This window comes from Impatiens glandulifera, chromosome 4 (assembly GCF_907164915.1).
Source record: "Impatiens glandulifera chromosome 4, dImpGla2.1, whole genome shotgun sequence".
NCBI lineage: Eukaryota > Viridiplantae > Streptophyta > Magnoliopsida > Ericales > Balsaminaceae > Impatiens > Impatiens glandulifera.
Genome location: NC_061865.1, coordinates 27,356,103 through 27,373,692, shown reverse-complemented (window position 1 = coordinate 27,373,692; position 17,590 = coordinate 27,356,103). Strand labels below are relative to the sequence as shown.

The 17,590-nt window shown below is 32.1% G+C and overlaps 2 protein-coding genes across 2 annotated transcripts; one reads left to right on the top strand and one right to left on the bottom strand.

Annotated features, from left to right (window-relative positions):
• The first annotated feature begins 8,145 nt into the window (after positions 1-8,145).
• LOC124935778 lies at positions 8,146-9,395 on the top strand. The gene is made up of 5 exons (XM_047476202.1): positions 8,146-8,341; positions 8,588-8,669; positions 8,755-8,924; positions 9,016-9,091; positions 9,173-9,395. Exons 1-5 carry the CDS (start codon positions 8,216-8,218, stop codon positions 9,187-9,189), a joined length of 471 nt encoding a protein of 156 aa, XP_047332158.1. The 5' UTR covers positions 8,146-8,215; the 3' UTR covers positions 9,190-9,395.
• On the bottom strand, positions 9,337-10,193 carry LOC124935777 (universal stress protein PHOS32-like). The gene is made up of 4 exons (XM_047476200.1): positions 9,975-10,193; positions 9,781-9,890; positions 9,592-9,710; positions 9,337-9,514 (listed from the first exon to the last, which is right to left on the bottom strand). The coding sequence occupies exons 1-4, from the start codon at positions 10,144-10,146 to the stop codon at positions 9,433-9,435; spliced, it is 483 nt and encodes a 160-aa protein (XP_047332156.1). The 5' UTR covers positions 10,147-10,193; the 3' UTR covers positions 9,337-9,432.
• Positions 10,194-17,590: the final 7,397 nt, after the last annotated feature.

Here is a 17,590-nt window from a genome sequence, read left to right as displayed (position 1 = left end):
TTAGATGGAAAAAAATATGATTGATGATGATTTTTAGGATGTCAGAATATTTTTTTATAAAAAAGATTAAAAGGGTATTTTAAATAAAATAAAATAAAAAAAATTTAAAATTGATTGTTTTGATGGATGAGAGAGAAGTAATGTTTGATTTTTTTGGGGTTATTTGAATAACCCAAAACCGAACAACGCTTTAACGGTTTTAAACGCTGTTAACTTATTTTTTACGCGACATTTATAAATAATTAAAATATTCATTTCAACGAATTAAGGTTATGACTATCGATTATCTGAATTCCGATAATTCAATTCTCAATTTGCTGAAATTCGGTAGTTAAATTGTTGACATCGATATTTTGTTTATTTATAATGTCACGTAAATAATAAATTAATGACGTTTAATCGTTAAGATAAAACTTCGTTTATAATTTTAACAATGAGAAACTCTGAATTGTGATATTTTAAAAAGACGTCTAAAACTACAATGATTCCCAGTAACAAATAAGATCTTACAGATTTTACATGTTTCATTTGTTCCCCTCAAAAGAGAGATAAAACGATAATAATTAAAAGTAATAATAATAAACTAACATTTAGCCCGTGCATTTGCACGAAGAATAATATAAAAAATCGTGAAAAATTTTACGGATAACATTTTTAATTTTATTTTTAACCGTTTTAAGTTTATGGGTGGGTCAAACCACAATCCGACCCAAGTATCTATTTACTCAACATCATTATATATTAGTTAGTTAAAAAGTTGAACTTATATTAATATTAAAACGTCCCGCGTTTATCAAATTTAGTGTTGAATTTAAAATATAAATTCTTAGTAGCCTAGTTGGTTAAAGATTTATACTTGTTTTGTTAGGTTGCAAGTTCGAAACATACCTCTAACATTTTTTATTTTATTTTTAATTGTCTTAAATTTAAAGGCGGGTCAACCCACAATCCGACCCAAGTATCCAAATTAACCACAGCTCTCGACCCGGCAATCCGGACACTTTAAAAATTAAGCATCATTATATATATATAGATTATCATTTTACCCATTAATTTGAGGGGAACTGAGAAATGGAAGGTTAGTTTTTCCCGTTTTCTTTCGTTTACCTTCCACGCATGCTGAAATGGAAGAATGGTTTAGGGTTTTAGTGTTTATTGTTTAGGTTTATTGGCTGACTGAATCGTTTTGGGTTTAAAATGCATCTGTCGAAGGTTGTTGCAGGCTATCGAAGGCTGTCGTAGGCAACTGTGCATCGTCGCCTTCGTCAGATGTATATTCCACCGTAAAACCAATCAACCAAGTTCTAAAACCATTCATCCACGATCTAACCTACACCCTAGACTTTAAACGACGAAACCCTAAACATTCTTCCATTTCAGTGATGAAACGATGAAACGACGGAAAAGAAAACGGAAACTAACCTGACTGTTGAAGACGTTCCGGCAAGACTTCCCGGTTTCCTTGGTTTTATTGGATCGTTCGCAGCTATGATGAAGGTTGGTGGAGAAAATGGAAAACTGAAACGAGGAGGTTCGGTTGGGAGAGGGAGGGAAAGGGGGGAGACAATAAACTGAAACTTTTTTAATTTAAGGGCAATAAGGTCTTTTTGCATAGGGAAAATGTTATATTTGAAAAAATTATTTAGCCTATGCTAAATTTGGAAATAATCCTCCTACGAGGGTTATTTCGTCAAATTTTCCCACTAAAGAGTTCATTAATTTTGTTTTTTTGTTATAAAATTATTTTTAATTGTTATATGTATTTTGTATATAAATTTTAGTTTTTTAATCATGATGTATAATATTTTTTATATTATTGCAGTTTTTTTTAATATTAGGATATATTATTTATTATATATATATATATTATAATATTAACAAATTGATTTTTTATTTAATAATTTATGTATAAATATGTATAGATAATTCTTGAATTAATATATGAATCCATCTCGGAATCCTATAAATTAATAAATTAGTAAACAAAATTATTAATCAATCATTTTAAGTACTCTAATAATAAAATCTTTAAAAGTAATGAAATATTCAATTTATTTGTCATAAAATATTTGTAATTTTACTATTTTTTTTTTTTATAAAAGTTTATGTTTATGTTCTTATTTATTTTGTATAAAGTATGTTGATTGAATAAAAATCATAATAATTACATATTTTATGTTTAATTATTTTTGTTATTTTATTTAAAATATTATCAGTTTATTTTATTATTTAAATTCAATTGTAAATTATAATATTATATCATTTATTAATTTATATAGTTATCTACTTAGACATAATTTTTAGAATATAACCTAATGATCTTTGTTTTGAATATATCCTATTAACATTTTTTTTGTTATTAGAATTTTATTTATTTAAATATCGTAATTTTAAATGATTTAATTTAGTAAATTATATGATGCCTAAATTTAAAACTGAGCTATTTGTGTAAAATGTAAATCAGTGTTTAATGGACTAAATAAATATTTAGTATTATACTTGCACTAAATTTTGAAAGTGCTCGAGAGCATAATATGAATTACAGTGAGGTATTGTTTATTTTGTTATGCATTCTAAATTTTTTGATTATAAATTATTAAGTTTAATAATTATCAATACATATCAAACAAGTTCTAACATTGTGTAAGGTTTAGCCTAGTTAAGAAAAGGATGCTACTTTCAAATTAAACCAATTCAAATTAAATGGACTTTAAGTGTGGTTTTTTTTCTTTAAATTGTAAATTTGATTTAAAGTGGTGACCACATGTTTGAGTAAAAATTGTTAAAGGATAAAAAAAGTAGGGCATATATGTTGCATGTATTGGTAGAAAACATGGTCATGTGATGTTATTCTTTGATATGAGCATGATGGTCACTATCATGATTGGGCCATGGAGATGATCTTCTTCTTAGCTCATGATTCATACATAGATGAAATCAAATATATCATTCGTGAAACCACCTATATAATTTCGATTTTTTTTATCATCTTTGTTAGTTTGTGCAAAACAAAAATTATTGTCTATATACTTAGATTAGGTTGGCATAAATAAATAACTAATTACAATTTGTTAATAAGAACCAATTGGGATTATCTCTTCCTAATTTCTATAAATTCATCTTTCATTAAAAACAAAATATGATGAAATATGAACATGAATATTATATTTGAAGAGTGATTCTTAAGAGATAAAAATCACGAGTTTATTATCTCTTATAACGCTTTAAATGAAAATGAAAGTCATGAAAATGAGTGTCATGCTAGTTTTCTACGTTGAAAATAAACAAAATTTATCATTTTGATAGTACTAATTATGAGCACATATAGTATAGTAGAGAATAAAATGATGGGGAAACTTGAGGTTGAGATTTGAGAACCTGATTCGTTCAAGTTGTGCAATGGTTGACTTAAAATGGAGATATTTTTGTATTTTCAATGTTACAACTTGTGGATGATCACAAGGAGGATGAATTGGTCCAAGCCAAAAATCACTTTCTTCATGCTGCCTTAAAGAGTGTAAGGCATTTGAATTGACCCATTTTAATATAGAATCACACATGTTTTATATGAAAAATACATTATCACTATTCTAAAGAGAGGCTAATTCATGTTTTGATGTTGAAGAATCTTTGCATTTGAAGATGGACTTTGAGTACAAAGGCAATTATTCTATTCTTCTTGGTGATCTCATATACTTTTACGATATGGGTTACAATTTTAAATGTTCGATCCTAGAATACTGGATGTTATTTGTTTCCTAATTTGTGGTGTTACATGTAAGTTGTAACTCACTAGAAGTTAATTTCCAATTAAAGTGTTAACTTTATATTGGGATAATGAGTATTTTGCAACTTGAACTTGTAACCAAATCAATTTGGATCCTTAAAGTAGTCTAATTAAGATGGTTGCGAATCAAATTTATGGTCTAGTACTTATTTCAGATATCGATAGCGTTTGACCGAAAAAAGATATAATCTCTTTATAATCCCATCAACCTAATTTCTCCTTTAGAATTTTCACCAAATGGTTGGTGATGGAATTCAATTATTGAAAACCAGAAGTCATGTAGTAGGGCCAAGAAATAGTGTGTAAAGTAGAGAATACATGATCCGAAGAAGGGTTTTAAGTGGAGGGACAACCTTATCTAGTTATCTTCTTTTTAGTTCAAGAATAATTATGTCCTTCTAAACTTTGGGACAATGAACCATTTTTTTATTAAGAGATACAACAGTGATTAATTTTCCATATTTAGAAACAACATTAAAAATTCATTTTCAATAAAAAAAACAATTTATCATTGTTGAGGATGAGTCTAAATCAAAATCAAATTAGTACATTTTTTAGAACAATTGGAACAATTTAATTAATTAATCAACGCTCGAAAGACATACATATACCATGAAAAATAATCAGCCAAATCAAAGCAATGAGAATCGAAACTTAAAAAGTATCAACAACAAATATTAAAACTGAGTTCTATATCTCAAAAGGAACAAGAGGATTTTTACACAATTTTTTTCTATCATAGTTATCATCGCTATGAATTTTATAAGTTTCTTATTAACTTTAGATTTTTTGCTCCGCTTGTTTTTCTCTTGAATCCTTTTATAAGGATTTTAATTTGTTTGTGAACGTCATGTATCAAATATAGTGTCGCAAGGAGTTTCCTCACATGGTGATTTATTAGATGTGATTGTCGAGGGAATATATTCACCTATGTCGACTTCCCTTGTCAATGACTGTGGTGAAGGGGGCATGATGTTTTCCTAAACATTCCCAAAATAGGCTAATTCCCCTCAACTCCGTTTTCATGATATTAGAGTCTAAATTGAGTTCTTCTCAGTTAGAATACTGATTACACTTTAGTGTACTCCCAATTGAGTGTGAAAACACTTATCTTGTTTCCCACTAGGTACCCAAAGCGATGATCTATACAAAATCCTCAAAGACACAACTTTTATCATTATATTTTTACATATTCTCATTGAACGAATAATTTAAGTGTCACGACTCAAGGTAGTATATAGTGAAACTACAATAATAACATATTTTCTCCCTATTCTCATAAAAAAAATTATAGTATAAAATTTAATATTTTAATTAATAATTTAAATGATATAATTAATAAGAGATTTTAAAACTAAATAAAAAGTTCTTTTGAATCTCAACCAACCCCAACCAAGCAAAGCACAATTGTGATCAGAGCCAGAGCCGGTCATGACGAGCACACAAGCCCATGGCTAGACAGACCCATCATGAGCAGTCCATTGCAATGACCCTCTCTTAATTTTTTTATAACTTTTATTTATTATGTTTAAATGAAAATCAAACATGTGATCTTTACTCTCTTCGATATGATTTCACTCTAGTTAACATGAGATTTTTTTAATTAGAAACTTTCATTACTATTCACACGAGAAAATAAAACAGAAAATTTAAAGAAAAATAAAAAATCATAATTAAGAGCGATAACATTTACTCTAAAAAATTAATTCAAAAAACTGACCCACAATCAATCAAATAAAAAGGCCAATATCAATAAATTTAGACCTAAATTAAAATATGCCACCAATGAAAACCCAATTACGGTCTTGCAAAAGTGGTCAACTAAAAAGAAACTATTCAAAAATAAATCTGTCTATTATGTTTAGTTAAATATTTCATTTTTTTAGTTAAGGGAACTAAATGAAAAAAAAAGTTTTAAGGATGGATATAAACAACTAAAAATAGTTAAAGAGTTTATTATGAATTTATGATTTTCTATCTATGTTTGACCTTTGCAAATGGCGACTCTTCGAGTAGAAAGGGAGCTGCAAAACTATTGAATCCTTTAAACCAAAGGAGAGGACCATGAATGATATCATCAGCCTATCCCAAAATTTAAGGGCATATATTTATTGGCTTTAGGACCCATTCATTTGCCAGCTACATACATATAAATAATTAACTTAATTAAAATTATTATATTTAACTTTTTTTTTTTGTTTAGTGGTAAAGTAAGAAACTCAAGATTATAAGGAAATTTTTCATGATAATTTGCATAAAAAATATTTATTTAATTTTCTCAGTTACTCTAATTCACATAAAAATTCTGATGATTTTTATGTTAGGAACCATCTTAATTATTTATAATTTTATATACAATGATCTGTTTCAAAATAGGCTCTTGGATATCTCTTTTTCCTATTTTTATTCTTGAAAGATCAACTTTATATAGTAAATGAAAAAAAAAAGGAATTGGCAAGGACAAAGGAGAAACCCAAAGAATACCCAACATGTTTAGTATCACAAACATAAACCAAACAAAAATAAAACTTATTAAAAGTAAAAAAAAATCAAGAATATAATACAAGATATAAGAAATATGTCAACATGTTTTTGTTAGTTTTTAATTGATTTTATTTCATAAGTGCATGTGCTTGACCTATGACAATTTAGTTAGTAGTATTTTAATTTTGTAGTTATTGACTTGACTTGATAAAGACAGTAATTTAGTGGTTTGACTTGGTAAAAACAATAGTTTAGTGGGTACTTAATTTAGCTTTATTAGCAGTTTTGTTATTAGCAGTTATTTAACACTGTTTTTTTAATGAAGATATGAGCTATTTTATTTTACAGTTTTAATTTAGATTCTAAATAAAAGTTCATTTCTCATCCATAGAGATAGATTGTTATATATATATATTATATATATATATATATTATATATATATATATTATATTATATTATAGTTGTTATTATTATATTTATTATATAGTTTACTAATATTAAGATAATAATAATAATAATATTATTATTATTATTAGTGTTATTTTTTTTATTTTTAATTTAGAAAGCTAAAATGATCACACTTAATGCGTTAAAGTGAAAATTGAATCCGTAACCTTGATATTAATTAAGTATCGAAATATTATGTCATTATATTATTATTATTATTATTATTATTATTAGTTAATTGTCAATTTAAACTCAGCCAAGCTTGGTAAAAAAAAAAAGTACTTGTTAGGTTTTTTATGAGTTTGTTTAGTTTTTTCTTACTTCCATATATATGGGAAATTTATGAGAAAAAATTGAATAGAGAATAATGTGTCAGTATATCACTTGTTGAAAAAATGATAAAAGAGAAGAAAGAGAAGAGAGATAATTTTTTAAGTTGATCAGTGTCATGTCATTCTTTTCTCTATTCTCTCTCAATCTTTTTTCTAATATTATATTGTAGGTATTTTGTGAGTAAATTTAGAGTCACAAAATTTGTTTTGAGATGTAATTCATATGAAAAATGATTTATTAAGCTTATTATAATGGTTTATAAAAGATAAAAAGATCAAAGTCACGAATTCAATTATCACATAAAATGGCTTAAATAAAAATGAAAATCATAACACTATTAACTTTCTAGATTAAAAGGATATATATATATATATATATATATATATATATATATATATATATATATATTATAACAACTATTAGGATGGTGAGGAAAGGAACTAGAATTTGGATTTATGCACTTGACAACTCGTCTTCTTAAAGAAAAAATGAAAAAAAATATGATTTTAGAGAGGAAGTTATTTTTTACATTAGTCTCAAGAACTACATACTTCTTCATTTCACTTTCACATGTGATGTGGAACTCAAGACAATTATTTGGTGTATCCTCGAAACTCTCCTATATTTAATTCATTTTTTTTATTAAGGAGAACTAATATAACACTCCACGGTCATAAACTCCGCTTTAATTCAAAATATTTTCAGATGAAATCAAACCCGTGACATTTTGATCTCTTAAGTCGACTATTTTCATTGAAAGTTGAATTATTTGTCATCTACAATTTAAACTTTTTCTCTTTTTCTTGATACTTCTTTGTTATAATTGTCCAAGCTCAAATGAAAGAAATAATATAAGTTTTGAAGGGTTATAATGTAAAGAGAGAACCATAAAACTCTCCTAGCTAGGCATATTCTTCTAGTTTGCAATATAAAACATTGTAAAAAAAAAGTTTAGAGTGAAGAATGAGTAAATGAAAAGTTGGAGTCCCAAAATAAAATTTTATTAATTTATAATAATCAAGGTCAAAAAGCAGGAGCGGTTACCGCATGTAGAGAGGAGAGGAGGTCTCTCTATATAAAGCGAAGAAGTGCGTCTTTTTCTTGTTCAAGCATTTCCTCTGTAACTTCCACCAAAATCTACACTCCCATTTACAACTACGGCTATGGCAACGAAGAGGCAGACTGGTTCATCTTTCTCAATCACCGACGATCTCTTCGGTTCCAAAGACTCTATATCCAACTCTTCATCCTCTGGAATTTTCGATTCATTATTCCCTCCGCCGTCCACGGTAACACTTCTTCAACCCTAGCTCTTTACTTCCGCTAGTTTCTGCTCCCGATTTCCTCAATTTTAGCTTATTTCACGCTCTCAGTAGAATTTATTGAAGTCGTTTCCTGAAAAACGAACTAATTGCCTAAGAATTTACGAATACGAGACAATTATCACAATAATTCTCTGCATTTAATCACGTTCTTCATTTTCGTTTTTGTCAGTTGCCATAAGTATCTGCTTCTCGTTTTGAATTGTGATTCAGGCAGGGCGTAGGAACTTCTCTGGCTCAGAGGTCTTAGGATCTATGCAGAAGCAGTCATGGAGCACTGGATCAGGAATTGCTGGTGAGTGTATTATATTTATAACCTGTTTTCTATTTTCTTTACTGTTGTTGCCTTTAGCAATCATTTTGGGGATTTTTTTTTGTAGATAATGGAAATAAGAATTGGAAAGGTGGAAGCAATAACAGATCTAATGAAACAGTTGTAGAAAGGAATTCAAATTTTCAGCAAAAGGTTGAACCATGTCCTCTCAGTTCATCTTTGTACTATGGTGGGCAAGAAGACATGTATGGAACTTTGAGCAATCAAACTGTCATTGTAAGTTGAAAACTTGGATCATTGCAATTTGCATATATATATATATATTAACCATCATGATTAATTCCATTGCCATTGTTGATATTATCAGATGAAGAAAACCATGACTGAAAATGATCCAAATGAAAACAATTCAAATGATGCATCTAGAGGAAACTGGTGGCAAGGTATATTTTCTTTTAATTATATTGTCTACATGTAGTCGCAATTCGCAAATAGTTATAAGTGTTCTCGATTTCTTTCTGTAGGTTCGTTATATTATTAGGAACTTGGCCCAACCGTGGTGTGCGCTTGGCAAAGATTGCTGCTTGATTTGGCTCGTTTTTATTTCTACTTTTTTTCATAGCAAACTGTAGTTAAGGGTTAATAGAGTTTTACCCACAAGCTCTTTTTAACTCGAAGATGATGAAAGCACACTTATAGACAAGCATCTTATTCATGAGCAAATTCAAATATTCATAACTGAAACAAGCATAGCATAACACCCGTTTTTCATCTTCAAACAAGTCTATTTGATCGGTTCCTTCACTATGAGAACCGGGCAGTTTGCGTTTGTTGTAACATGGTTTGTCACGCTTCCTAGAAGTATTCTGAAAGAAGAAACAAAAAAATATGCTAAGAGCTTGTCCAGATTCAGAACCTAATCGAATAATGTAAAGTGGATTACCGCTGAATTTGGCCTAGGCCTCGGCTTCCCATGACCAAACAATTGAGATCAAACTCGGTTACTGCATCACAAAGCTTCTCTCTTGCATCTCCCCAATAGATCTTCAAAATCACTTTAATCTGCAGTAACAATTCAAGTTTACAACATTGATGATGATGATGAAAAAAGGAGGGTTAGAATAGTAATTACATCTGTTTGCTTGCTACTCTTCTCAAGCACTTCAAGAACCTCATGATCAAAGTTGAGACCATAATTGTGCATAATCTGACTGTCTCTTATTTCATCCAAAGGTATCAAAGCTACAATTTTTCATCAAAAACATAACTAATATGATCGAATACGCTAAAACAAGAAAAAATGGAGTCGTAGAAGATGATATATACGTGAACCAGTGGAGGACCAGAGTTGATTGCGGGACTCGTTGGCCTCGGATTGGTGGATATGAATTATGAAGAGTGTGTCGTCTTTTCTTAGGATGTTTTCGAGAGCCCAATTGAGTGCGTTTTTGCTTCCTGCGGAGAAATCCATTGCTACACCAATCTTTCTGTTACTCATCTCTGTTTCTTGGTGATTTCTATATGAATTTGAAGTCAATATTGCTAGAGCCTAGAGCAATCAAATGTAATTTAAAGGCATTGCCCCTCCTTTATTGACCAATTATTAGATATGATTAATGTAAAAGGTATGGTCATAGACCATAGCAGAATTGTAGTTAAGATGACATGATCTAACATTCCTAACAAGAAGTCTACTCCAACCAGTCATTAGAGTGGGATATGTTACGGAATCTATCCAATGCCTTCAATTATTCTTTTTTTTTTTCTTAAGAAATAATTAAAATTCGTTTATTAAATATTCAAAACAAACAGGAGTTGTGTAGAGAGTTGATTAATACGAATGTTGGGGGCTAAGATGCTCTATCCAAATTTTTATTTTTATAGAAAAACTAGAAATATATAATTTTTTTAACAAAATTTTAAGGGTAGCCATAAAGGGGTGTGTGGTGACACTAAACGGTTGGATAGTGAATATAATGTATATATTTGAAAACTTTTTAAATTATTGATAGGATACTATAATCCGAGATCAATTACGAGGTCAACCAAATCAGAGTAACAAACATTGTGTCTTTGACACTCAAAGTGTGAATGATGGAGCTAGTCGTTACAAACAAAACAACTATGAATAATGGGAACTAAGGCATTCATAAATTCTATAACTGTGATCGAATTTCAATATCATACACTCTATTGGCTTGTGTTCTTGGATTTGTTTCCGCTAAAGAAGGAATAGTGCCAAAATTTGGTGATCTCTATTGCGAATTGTTGGTTCTGATTATTGTTTCTTTTGAGAACAATTATGAAGAAAGAAAACGTTGGAAAAATTGGGCAGGACAATAAGATTTGTTGAAGAGGAATTTTTTAAAGAGTTTTAAGTGTTGTATATCAACATTTACAAACAACCTTTATAACAGAGTAAATTAGCCTAAAAATCATAAATTACTTTTGCATACAAACCCAAACCCATTAATAATTAAATAAGCCATAATTGCATAAAATATAATAAAGACCAACAACTTTCAATTTGTTGACAATCAATGCTTAGACTCATAATCTCCCTCGTAAGCTTGATTTGATTCGAGATTCTTCATGCCGAGCGACAACTTTTGCATTTTTGCGAATTTGACTCTTGCTAGCACCTTGGTGAGAATGTATGCACGTTTTTTTTCTGGTGCTTACAAACTCTACGACGATTTGTCGATTCTCGACTCATTCACGGATGAAGTGGAATCAAGTGTCGATGTGTTTGATGCTCCCATGAAACACTAGGTTCTTCATTAATGCTATTGCGGACTTGTTGTCGACATAGAGGGTTATTGGACTCATCTCGCATTCGAGCACCTTGCTCAATAGTAACTGCCATAAACTCCGCCTCACATGAAGATAAATCAACAGTTCACTACTTCCGAGATTGCCAGGTGATCAAATTCCCATTGAGATAAAACACCATCCCTCTGATGCTTTTTATGTCGTATGTGTCACTAGCTAGATTGCTGTCAGTAAAACCAACGAATTCTTCAGCTTATTGTCCTCTTCTTAACTGAATCCCATAGCTCTTTGTTCCCTTCACATAACGAAAATGTGTTTTACTATCTGTTGGTGTAGAGTGGTAGGCTGCTCCATGTATCAACTCACTATACCAACTGCATAAGAGATATCGGGTTGAGTGTGCGTAAAGTACTTGAGACACCTGATGATACACCTATAATCCTTCTGATCCACTAAGTTTCCTTCCACATCCTTTTTGAGCTACAATTTTTGATTCCATCGGATACTTACTCGAGTTGCAATCCTCCATTGCAAATTGTTTCAACTCCTTCTTCGCATAAGTTGTCTACTTCACCTCAATGCTATATTTCTTCTAGTCCATCTCGATACCAAGGTAGTACAAGAGTAGCCCGCGATCACTCATCTCAAACTCCTTCATCATTTGTTTTTTTGAACTTTTCAACTCCCTTGATGCTTGATCCTGTTACAATCAAATCGTCGACATATATGCCAACAATGAATACTTCTTCTCCATAGTTTCTCGTGTACACAACCTTCTCTTGAGAACATTTCATGAAGCTGAGACTCATCATTCTCTTGTTGAGGCAAGTGTTCCACGCCCTTGGTTCTTGCTATAGTACATATAGAGCCTTAAATAACTTGTACACCTTGTGCTCTTTATTTTTTATGATGAAGCCTTCAGGTTGAGAAACGTAGAGTTCTTCTTCGATGTCACTATTGAGAAATGATGATTTGACATCCAAGTGGTGGATCTCCCATCCACGGTGAGCTGCAATGGCAATAATTAACCTGAATGTGTTAAGTTTTGCCACCGGTGCAAAGGTCTCCTCAAAGTCAACTCCTTGCTTTTGCACGTAGTCTTTCACTACCAATCTATCTTTGTGCTTGAGAATGTTTCCTTCACTGTCTCTTTTCAACTTGTAAACCCACTTTAACCCAATGGTCTTGTGACCGAGTGGTAAGTTAGTGAGCTCCCATGTCTTGTTCTTCCTAATGGACTCGAGCTCTTTCTTTATTGACTCATACCACAACTTTTCGGCTGCCACCTCGTGATATGTTGTTGGATCGTCAGTGGTGAGCACCAACAATTCATCACGATTCATCTCTACTAGTGGTGCCTCCGAATAGACATCTTGTAGGATTCTGAATTCCAGGGAATTTTGTACGAGCTCATTGTTGTCGTTGTACCACTCCCACTTCTTCTCCTCTTCCAACACGGTATCTCTACTCACACGAATTTTCCTATAAGCTGGATTAGGAAACCTATGTTCCTTGCTTCCGTCTTCGAACTTCACATTTTCAGTGATTTTCTCGTTAAACTCATTGAGCTTCTCTCGATGGCTCGTCATATGGTTGTTTGATCCATTGTCAAGGTACCACACGTCAGTGTGTGATTATACTCATCGCCACTTGCGAGGAGTTTCTCTATGACTTTCTCTTCATTGAGCAACGCCACCTCAAATTCCTCCTTGGACGATTCTTGCACAAACTCTTCAAGGTTTGTCTATTCATCTTTAAGAAAAACATTCGTCAATCTCTCAACAAACATTAATGATGTCTCCTCGTCATAGAAGATAGTGAGGTTTGCCTCATCGTCAGGACTTTTGTTGGGGAACTCGGACGCGTAGTGCCTGTACTTTTGACAAGCGTAACACTTCACTGTGCTCTTTCTTTGAGGGGCTTGGTGTCTTCTTGTCTAGATGAGCTTTCTCCATGACCTCGACCTTGTCCCCGTCCTTTGCCACGACCTCAGTTATCTCCACCGTTGCTGTTGTGACTCAACGATTCAGAAGAAAAATTGGCTTCTCCATTTTCTTCATTCGTGATATCCATTCATCATGCGTGAGCAATATGTGCTCCTCCTCTTGGTCTCCGTAGCCGCGAAGTCTCTCGTTGTGGACTTTGAGACGATTGATGTTCTCCTCGATGGTCATATTCTTGAGGTCACCAAATTGCTCGATCGCTGTAACGATTTGCATGTATTTTTGTGGTACAACTCTAAGGAACTTCTTGACGACAAAGATCTCCTCCACCTTCTCTCCGAACGAGCAGATACCAGTCACGATGAATGTCAGTTTCATGGCGAAATCATCCACTGATTCCCCGTTCTTCATGCAAATTGCCTCGAAGTGTGTCTTCAAGGTTTGCACTTTTGCCTCCTTGACTCTCTCCACTCAACCATGCATCGTCTTTAGCGTCTCCCACGCTAGTTTGACAGAATCCTTCTCGACCACCATGAGAAGGACGTCCTCAGGGAGCGCTTGATAGATGACGGCGATAGCCATTCTATCATTCCGTTCGTTGATCTCGTCGAGCATCACGACTTCCCACACTCCTTGTGCTTGTAAGTTTACCCGCATCTTCAACGCCCACACCGAGTAGTTACTCTTCGTGAGTAACGTTCCCTTCATTTCGATCTCCATTGCCTCCGCAACTCTAGTTGATCTTGTCGATGACATGTTCTTCAGATAGGCTCTGATACCAAATGTTGGTTCTGATTATCAGATCTTCTGAAAACAATTATGAAGAAAAAAATATTGGAAAAACTGGGAAGGATAATAAGATTTGTTGAAGAGGGAAATTTTTAAGAGTCTTAAGTATTGTATATCAACCTTTACAAATAACACTTATAAATGAATAAATTAGTCTAGGAACCCTAAATTATTTATACATAAATGACCAAGCCCATTAATAATTAAATAAATCATAATTGCATAAAATACAATAAATATCAACAATTTTTAATTTGTTGACAATCAATGCTTACACCCACCTAAATAACCATATTAATCCACACATCACAAATTGAGATAGTTTGAAAATTCAATTGTTTACGTAAGTGTGAGTTAAAAATGTTTTGTTTAGACTATGTTTTGAGAATAAGATTGAAATATAAATATAACTATCTAAGTCTACTATCATTAAACCAACGATAACAATTTGTTAAAAAGAATTAGCTAACATCAAAAGTTGTATTGAACAAAAATACAAAGACGAAAAATATCAACCTAACAGATGGTGACATCTTATCTTAAGAAATTATTGAATTGGGATAACACCCTTTGCTTCAAAATTAGTTATTATCTTTTTTTTTTTTTTATATATTTAATGTACCCTACATAGAGTACTTTTGAAACTTCCTAACAGCCTTTATAATTCATTTTTTTAATTAGTTAATTTAATAAATTAAGAACTTATTTAAAGTATTATTGATAACACTTATAATCACTTATTTTTATAAATCTAAGTGAAAATATATTAAAAATAAAAAGTTAAAATATCAAGTTTATTTTAAAATTAAAAAAAACTTAATGCAATACTCTAAAAAAATTCACATTTTTTTTTATCTTTCTAAATTTAATATAATTACTATTATATATAAACAATTTTTTTTATTACCTCTCATATAATTAGTCAGTCTCATTTATATATATATATATATATATATATATATATATATATATATATATATATATATATATATAATTTGTATCTCTTTATATATATATATATATATAAATTATAATTTATTAAATATTAATATTACATCTAAATTTAATATAATTTATAATATGTAAAATCTATAATTTTTATTTTTTTAAACAACAATCATTTTTCTTATTTTCTTTTATCATAATTTATCTGATTATTTTTTAAAAATTATTTTTAAACATTATAAAATAAAAATATGATTATATAAATTAATTATAAAATATAAAATAGAGAATATATATATATATTATATATATATATATTATATTGTGATAAGAAAAATTAAGAAAGTTAATTTTTGGAACCGGCCAGAAAAACTAAACAATTGTTAACTTCTATGTGCAGGAGCAGATCAAATCGTATGAACCGGCTGGAGCCTCATGAACCGGCTGTTGAAACACTTCAAAGAAAATCAGTTCCAAGTGATCAAGTCAAAGATCAGAGGAACCGGTTTTTACTCTCTCAAGAGACCGACCAGCAAAGACAAAGTTCACATTCCAGCCGGACTATATTATGTACGAAACAAACCGGCCAATTCAATCTGCAGAGATGACGTATGATGACGAAATAGACGTGTCTCGAAGGGATAAAAGAAGATAAGATCCGATCGGAAGCATGCGAGGAAAGCAATGATGATTTACTGATTCGATGTTGACAACCGGAGGTGCATGCCTAACACGTGTCCGAATCTGCAAACCGGCAACGTCATATTCACTTAAGGAATCCTTGCATGCTTGCCAAGTGTTGAGGAAGGTGAAACGTGCAACTAACCTTCCTGCACCGGCGTGATGCTGGATCAACCAATCCCACGGTGAGAGAAGAATGTGACCGTTGGGATCTCATCTACTATAAAAGGAAGATGAAGCGACCTCATTAAATGCATCTGAGACATACGAACATATACGAAAGCAAGCGATAAGTTACAAAAATCTTAGAGAGATAAAATCTTACGATCAAAAACCGGTGTGTTATAAACCGGAAGCTTTCTGTGTGTATTTGTATTGTGTTATTGTATTACATCAAGAGTGAGTTGGCGTAACCGGCGAGTAGCGAGTTGGGCTCGACCGACATAGTAATTGTTGTAACTTTGAAAGCTAGTGGAGATCCTTCTCATAACCTGAGAAAAGGGGTGACGTAGGAGGGTTTGCTCCGAACATCCATAAAAAATCTTGTCTCGTGTCATTTCCTTCATTTTATTGCTTACTCACTTAACCCAACCAAAATCAATCTTACTCCGTAAACCGGTCCACTCATATCTCTAAAACAAACTCCTTCTAAAAACATCATCTAAGTCGCATACGTTGCTTCAGGCTGAAACAGACATTTCCGCCCTTGAACCCGATTCAAGAGTCTGTGACAGTTTGCAAAGTGCTGAGAACGGTTATAGTCTCTAACCGGACTATCACCAAAGTGTTGTGTGTGTTGTAAGAGGCCACCCTTCCTGAAACCGGAAACACCCCGGTCCTCCAAGGGCGTCCCCGATCCTAACAAGTGGTATCAGAGTGAGGTTTTTAGCACTCAAGCAACCAAAGAAGATGGGAAGCATGACCCACAGCGACAAGCCGCCAATGCTAAACAGTGAAGCGTTTAGTAGCTGGAAGAAACAGATGTATCTACATCTGATCACTCTAGATGATGAAATGAGCCGAGTCCTGAAAGAAAGACCAATCAACATCAACAAGGAGTTAGACCAATGGACAAATGAAGATCGAAGACGGAGTAACCTAGATAACCATTGCATGAGGCACATCTATAAGGCTATAGATGATAACACCTTGAACAAGATCTCAGACTGCGATAATGCAAAGGAAGCCTGGGAAACGATCATTCAGATCCATGAGGGAAACGAAAGAACAAAGGAGAACAAAATCTTGGTAGCTACACAGAAGTATGAAAACATCAGGATGAAACCGGGGGAAAACATGAAGGAATTTAGCAACCGGTTCACTAGTGTGGTCAACGAGCTTCAAACACTCGGAAAGAAGTATGACAACCGAGAAGTAATCATCAAAGCCTTAAGATCACTGCCGAGCACTTGGGATATCAAGACCATGGTGATGAGGGAATCAAGCACCCTCGGGCAGATGAAGTTGCATGATGTGTTTGAGGATCTGAAAGCCTACGAGTTCGAGATTAAGTCACGGATCGAAGATGAAGCATCCACATCAACCGCAACCAGAGCTTTGGTTACATCGGTGGAACCGGCGGTCCAAGTATCAACCGTTCCGGCTCTAGTCAAAAACGTTGATCAGACCAGTGAAGATGTGATGGCAATGCTAGCTCAGAAATTTGGGAGATTCTTGAAGAAGAGCCAGCCACCATCTAACAACGATTTTAATTATAATTATGTAGATAAATTAAATAAAAGATGCTATAACTGTGACGGTTTTGGACATTTCAGGTCAGAATGCAGAAAACCAAGGAGAGACGACAGAAAA